At 58.9% G+C, this 6724-nt stretch overlaps 1 protein-coding gene across 1 annotated transcript; it reads left to right on the top strand.

Annotated features, from left to right (window-relative positions):
- Window positions 1-2714: 2714 nt before the first annotated feature.
- LOC135317669 (forkhead box protein J1-like) lies at window positions 2715-5928 on the top strand. The gene is made up of 2 exons (XM_064474090.1): window positions 2715-3231; window positions 5128-5928. The coding sequence occupies exons 1-2, from the start codon at window positions 2731-2733 to the stop codon at window positions 5926-5928; spliced, it is 1302 nt and encodes a 433-aa protein (XP_064330160.1). The 5' UTR covers window positions 2715-2730.
- The last annotated feature ends 796 nt before the right edge of the window (window positions 5929-6724 follow it).

A 6724-nucleotide genomic window follows, 5' to 3' on the forward strand; every position in this document is an offset into this window, starting at 1 on the left:
TTATTAAAGGGTATCTTATGTCAACAAAGTGTCCGGAGTCGTTCTGTGGTTACAAGGCGAGGGCAGTCGGGGTCTTGGGGGCTCGGTGGGTGGAAACCCTTTCTGGCTGGGAGCATCTACCCACCCGTCCCCCTGCACCTCCCCAAAACCAGCCCAGCTGCTTCAAGACTCCTAAACACTTCGCAACATCCCTTTCAACCCGCATTACCGACCCATCCTAAATCCTGCCTCCTCCGAGCCCTGCCAGGATGGAGAAGGTGCAAATGCAAACGAAACCTCTGCCGGGAGAGCCTGGCCGGGGGTAGCGGCAGCTTCCTGGCGTGGGGTGCGGGTGGCCGGGCAATGGGCACAGGCGCCGGGGCCCCGGCACTGCGGGGACGGATGAGGACACCCAGAGGGGACCTTTCCTGGAGGGGAAGGGGAGAAGAGGAGCGTTGAAGAGAAATCCCTCCAGCGCCAGGGAAGAAACCTCATGCTGGGAGCTGATGCCTTGAAGGTGAGGAGGGCTGTAAGGGGGGGTTATAATTTGGTTTTAATGGAGGGGCTGATGCGTGGTGGGGGGAAGCACCTTGCGGCAAGTGGGGCGCTCGCAGACCCCCTGCGCAGGGGGAGGGTGGGGATGGGAGCGCTGAGGCCTGAAGTGCTTTGCTGCAGGCTGCTCAGGAAAGCCCTCGAGCTCTTGCTGCCTTCAGGTGTGCTTTTACAGGGGCAGGCCCTGCTCCCGAGGGAGGTGACTTGTTAGAAGGGCAGCAAACTGAGGGTTGGGGTTGGTTTCTGGCTGTCGGTCTGCTGAAAAGGGAGACAGAGATTCCCGCTCCCCTGGGAGTCGCCTCCTCCCTCCTCCACGGCTGGTCCCAGCACCCGCCAGCTCCCAGCCTGCGGCCGCTGGGGAAGGGCGCGAGCAGAGGGGACTCTGCCCCTGTGCTGGGGAGAGGGTTTGACCCTCCCAGCTCGTCTGGCCCAAACCCCCGGGGGTCCTGGCAGGAAAAGCCCTTGTTGTCCGCACCACTGGCGGCAGCAGCAGCCCCCGAGAGCGGGTCTGGCCGCCCCCCTGCCCCTTGCTCTCAGGGGTCCTTCCCCCGTGGGGCAGTGGGCAGGAGGAGTGCCTGGTGGTTAAACCTTCCCGGAGACACCCCGAAGCCCCCCACCCCGCAAAGGGCAGGCCTTACAGTGTAAGGGGAAAGGAAACGGCTTCCCTTGGGTTTCACGGCTGCTCTTGGCCCCCTCGGTTGGGGTGCTGGGGGTCCCTCCCTGGTCTCTGTTAAAGCCCTTGGGCGGGCGGTGGTGGGGCTTGGGGAGTTCTTAGAGAGACATGTGTCTGTAAGCCTTCTAATTAAATAAAGGCAGGCCCCATCCTTGAATCTGGGGCTCTACCAGCCCCCCTGCCCCCTTCAGCTTTGCCCTGGTCGCTGTGGGCTCCTCAGGGGTCACAAGTGGAGGGGGGTCCCAGGCAGGAGGGAAGGGCTGGGGCTGCCCCTGCACCAGCCCCACGGGGGGCACCAGGACGTGGGGTTTGGGATTGCTGGGGATGGATTTGGCACTGGGTGTGGGGTACGGTGGGATCCCGCATCCTCCCTGCCACCTCCCCGCGTACCCCAACCCTGCCCATCCCCACCCCGGGGCTCCGTCCCTCAAATAGCCGAGTCTCAGCCCAAACTGGCAGGTCCCCTCCACCTCCCCATGGCCATGCGAGGACCAACCGCAGGGCCAGGAGCTGTGTTATTGTTATTTTTGTTGTTATTTGCATTCCCTCCGCCGCTCCCCCCAACCACTGCCGTGAGGGTTTCTGGGCTCTCCCTTACCGGGGGCACAGGAATGTGCAAGGGCTGGGTGGTGACACGGGATCAGGCACCCCAACAAGCTGTCGCCCCGCTGAGCCTTATTCTGGGGGGAAAAGCCTGTTTTGAGGGAGCAGAGCGGGTGATTCCGCTCCGCCCACACCCCCTGACTGTTGGTCGCAGCATCATTCGGATGACGGAACCCTCGGCCCCAGCTGCCCCAGTGCAGCCGGTGCTGGGCTCCTCGGCCTCGGGGGCCTCTCCTCGCCCAAAGACACGGGAGTTTGGGCTCACAGCCCGGCAGCGAAGCCGGACACCACAGCCCCAGCCCGGGAATAACGGACGCCTGGATCCACCGGCTCTCGCTGAGTAAGGGTGTGCTTGGGCTGGGCCTGTGCCCCCTCCCCGGGTTGTTTTAGGGGCGCTAGGTGAAGGGAGAGGCAGAACGAGCAGGGAACCAAGGGAAGCTGGTAGCAGGAGGGGAACGTTAAGATATTTTGGCGAGGTGGTGTAGCCTGAGATTTTGTCCTGCTAGCAGCAGGTGGGAGAATCATTCTTGCTTTGCGGGATGGCAGGGCTGGATTTTGGCTGTTTGAGGGGGGGTTTGGCTGGTTTTTTTCTTTCTTTCTTTGGCTGAAGGCTTGTTGGGCAGCACTGGCCCGCCGGGGTCTGGGTGACACCGTGGCACAGGGGTTTGAGGGAATTTCCCTGAGTTTGGGGCTGCTCAAGCACCCCGGGGGAGGCGTTGTGGCTCCGCTGCGCAGCACCCTGGGGATGGGTCTCGCCCAGCGGCACCCAGAGCACCCAGGGCCAGCCCTGCCCGGGTGCCGGAGAGCAGCTGCGCTCTGGGGAGCCTCAACCCTCTCCCTGTTGCTGTTGCAGGATCTGCCCCATCCCCTCCCTTCCCTTCACGTGCACCCCGTGAAAGCAGGAGCTGCCGAAGCGCCGAGGCATGGCTGAGGGGTGGCTGCGCTGCCTGCAGGCAGGAAAGGACGGAGGGCCGGAGGGCAGCGTGGGGGACTGGGACGACCTGGACGACAGCCTGACCAGCCTCATGTGGCTGCAGGACTTCTCGATCAGCGCCTGCATGGGCAAGTCCTCCTGCTGCCCCAGTGACCCGGACCCCCAGGACTGTCACAGCATCCCCAGCTCTGCCGCGCCGTGCTCGCCCCCGGCCGCCGACCCGGCACGCGTGGGCATGCCCCACACTCCCTGCAAGCCCATCTCCTCCTCCACCTTGAGGACAGCGCACCACCCCATGGCCGCGCACCCTCAGCTCGCGCAGGACATCGACTACAAGACCAACCCACACATCAAGCCACCCTACTCCTACGCCACCCTCATCTACATGGCGATGGAAGCCAGCCAGAAGCCCGAAATCACCCTCTCCGCCATCTACAAGTGGATCACCGACAACTTCTGCTACTTCCGACACGCCGATCCCAACTGGCAGGTACGAGATGTGGAGACTTCTTGCCTTCTCCCCTCTCCCCGCGGGGCTGGGGAGGGCTTTCCACAGCCCCCACGGTGCAAGGCAAGGTCCCACGGGGACGCTGGATCCCGCTGGCAGGAGAGCGGTGCCGGCAGCCGGCAGGGAAGGGCTGTAACGGGAAAGAGCTTGGGTGTGCAGAAATGCCACGGCCACGAGGGCGGCGGAGGGAAGGAGCCATTCTAGGGGAGAGCCCGGGGCCGTGTTGGGAGCGGGGAGGTACCCACTGGCCTGCTGGTCCCTCCGGCTCCTCTTGGCGCTGGGGCGAAGGCGTCTCTGTGCCCAGCTCCACCTTCCTGGCGCTCTCGTGGGGTCCCGAGTCCCTCGGGGCTGAGCACGCATGAAATCGCCAGGCCGAGTGCCTCTGGGGGCTGAGGAGCAGGTGTAGGAGAGGGACGGAGCCGACCCCCAGGCAGGTTGTTGCGCAAATCCCTCGCTGCGGAGGTCCAGAGCAGAAATGCTGCTGCTTTCCAAGCAGGGCAGAGGGCAGGTCTCCTGACCCCTGGGACAGGCAAAGGAGGCTCCATCACTGTGACGAGCCGGTGAGGCCTCAGAGGGAAACCCAAGAGAGGTCAAATAGGGCTGCTGTCCCCAGGCAGCACAAGGGTGCCCTCGGGGGGCAGGGGCCAGCCCCCACGCTCGCCAGCTCTGGGGCCAGCCTGAAGCACAGGGGCTTTTCCCAGCCACCTTGGCTCGCTGCCCTCCTCCGGCACACGACGGGACCTCCAGCACAGGGGCCTTTCTGGGCTGTGGCAGGGCAGGCGGGACCCGGGAGGCTCGTCCCTCTGCTCGGGTTATTCGCAGCCCGCGCCCGCCGCACGCCAGCGATCCCGGCAGCGGTGCTCGCCCGGGCAGGGCAGGGCGACGGCGCTGCAAACCCCCTGCCCGGGGGCTGCCCACCTTCTCCCTGCGCAGGGCGGTCGCCAGGGCCTCTGGCAGCCCAGCGCTTTCTGTTCTTCTTTTTTCCTTTTTTCTTTATTCTTTTGTCTTATTATTATTCCTTATTCTTTTTTCTCTTTTCTTTTTTTCCTACTTTTTCTTTTTATTTCTCCTTTTTCTTTTTTCTTTTTTCTTTTTTCTCTTTTATTTATTTTTTCTTCTTTTTTATTTATTCTTTATTATTTTTTATTTTTTATTTTTTCATTTTTGTTTTTTCTCCTTTTTTTTTCTTTTTTCTTATTGCTTCTCTTGCCTCCCTCTCTCTTTTTGGTCTCTTCTCTACTTTTTTAGGTCTCTTCTCTCTTCGGTTTGGTCTCTTCTCGGCTGTGTTCTCATCCCCTCTCCTCATTCCCATACATGAAGACAGCCTGGAAAGGTCATGCCACCTACTCCGGGGGGAGACGGAGATATCCCTGTGGGAGCTGAGTGCTTTGGAAAGGAGCCAACGCACCCGGGCTTCAGCCCAGAGGAGGGGTTTCGGGGGTTGGGGGGGTGCGGTGTGGGTGTGTGCATGTTTTTCAACAGCTCTAAGCGTTCAAGCCTTGGTTTTCCTCTTCAGCACTACGGGTTATGGATAAATAAGCATAAAGATATCTAGGCAACATTACAAAAAAAACCACCCACCTCTACCATATCCAATCTCTTAATACAGTCTTAGCTTTGTGGAGTCCAACGCTGGGGCATTTACCCAATAGCTGAGTTTCCTTTTGAATTAGTCGCATCACTCCAGGCACATTCAGGGCTTCAGAACCACTCGACTGAGGCCGCCTGGCCTATGGTTTCCCGGGTCCTCCTTCTCCCCCTTTTTGAGGATTAGAGTGACATTTGCTTTCCTCCAGTCCTCGGGCACCTCTCCTGTCCTCCACGACCTTTCAAAGATAATGGAGGTTCAGCCTTGGTTTTTTCCTCTTTTGGGTCTAGAACTCCATCCGACACAACCTCTCCTTGAACAAGGGCTTCATCAAGGTGCCCCGGGAGAAGGGCGAGCGAGGGAAAGGTGGGTTTTGGAAGCTTGACCCCCAATACGCCGACCGGCTCAAGAGCGGTGCCTTCAAAAAGCGGAGGATGCCCCCGGTGCAGATCCACCCGGCCGTCACCGACAGCGCCCAGCAAGAAGCACAGAGCGTCGCCAGCCCGGCCACTTCAGCTTGCGCCTCCAGTAACAGCCTCAACGTCAGCATGGCGTTACAGCAGCTGCTGAAGGAGTTTGAAGAAGTCACCGGTGACCAGACCTGGAACCCAGCGGATGGCAAAGCAGGGCACAAGCGCAAGCAGCCCTTGCCCGAGCAAACGGCCAAGGCGCCTCGGCTTTCCAACTCTGCCTTGCTGACCCAGGAAGAGCAGACTGAGCTGGCATCACTGAAAGGCAGCCTTGACTGGGAAGCCATCCTCAACACCATCCTGAATGGAGACGTCTCCACTTTTGGGGACCTGGAGCTCACGCCTCCCATCAGCCCCATAACACGCGACCTGGACTTGATGCTACACGGGCACCACATCGCCTCTCCCCAGGGGCAGGAGCACGTCCTCACCGAAGCCAACCACGACGACCTGGACTTTGATGAAACCTTCATGGCCACGGCCTTCCTGCAGCACCCCTGGCACCAAGGGGCAAACGATTACCTCTCCAACTCCGGCAACGTGGAGGAGGTGTTTGAACTCAGCGACGGCTCTTTGCCAGCAGATGTGAGCGACTGGAGCAGTCTGGCGTCCCTCTTATAAGGGGCCAGTCACTCTCCAAAGCCCGCACAGGCTTCAGTAGGATGCTCCCCCAGAGCTGCTGGGACTTACAAGGGACAAGAGTTTCTAGAGACCGAGACATTCACAGGGACTTTTACCAGCTTCACTGTAAGATTATTCACAGAAACACCGCGGGGAGAAAAAACCAACACCGCAGGAACAGCTTGATAGAGCTTTAAAGGCCACGTCAGAAGTCTCTAGTCCATGAGTTTCCTCAGGAGAAGAAATAGAACACTGCTTATTTTTTTGCTTTTAAAGGAAGAAATGTGAATTGTCTTTTTTTTTTTTCCCCGTGGCAATGGACACGGCCTACGTTCCTTCAGGGCTAACAGAGCACCCGCTAAATCCCATCCAAGACATGAGATCCTGGTGGCTTAGGGCTCGATAGACTACGTGCAATTTCCTCACCCCTTCGTCCCTCTGTTTCTCTCTCTCTTTTCCCTATTTTCTGTCTAGGGTAGGTCATAGGTATAGTGTGATAATTAGCTAGCAAGTACGTAGAGGTCCCTTCTAGATCCTCTGAGTTCAGCCTCCCTCCTAGGGAGGTTCTACCTAGGGAAGAACAAAAGGTTTATAAATTCAGCAAGTCTGCTTCTTTAGATGTTTTTATAGAATCTATTATCGATTATATATTGAAAGAAACCTATATTTTTAGCACTAGAATTTCCTAAGAGCGGGGTTAGGGGAAATGCAGTTTGGGAGCTGGTTTATATTTTCATTGTTTAAAGGCCTGTGTTCATCATTCTGTAAACCAAGACCAGGCAAGGGAGGATTCCAG

This window comes from Phalacrocorax carbo, chromosome 26, assembly GCF_963921805.1.
Source record: "Phalacrocorax carbo chromosome 26, bPhaCar2.1, whole genome shotgun sequence".
In the NCBI taxonomy this organism is placed as follows: Eukaryota; Metazoa; Chordata; class Aves; order Suliformes; family Phalacrocoracidae; genus Phalacrocorax; species Phalacrocorax carbo.

What these genes read in the sequence shown, in the direction of transcription:
- LOC135317669 (XM_064474090.1), top strand. Translation starts at nt 2,731, where the DNA reads ATGGCTGAGGGGTGGCTGCGCTGCCTGCAGGCAGGAAAGGACGGAGGG. An exon ending in ACGCCGATCCCAACTGGCAG is followed by an intron (nt 3,232 to 5,127) that starts GTACGAGATGTG and finishes TTTTGGGTCTAG; the next exon opens with AACTCCATCCGACACAACCT.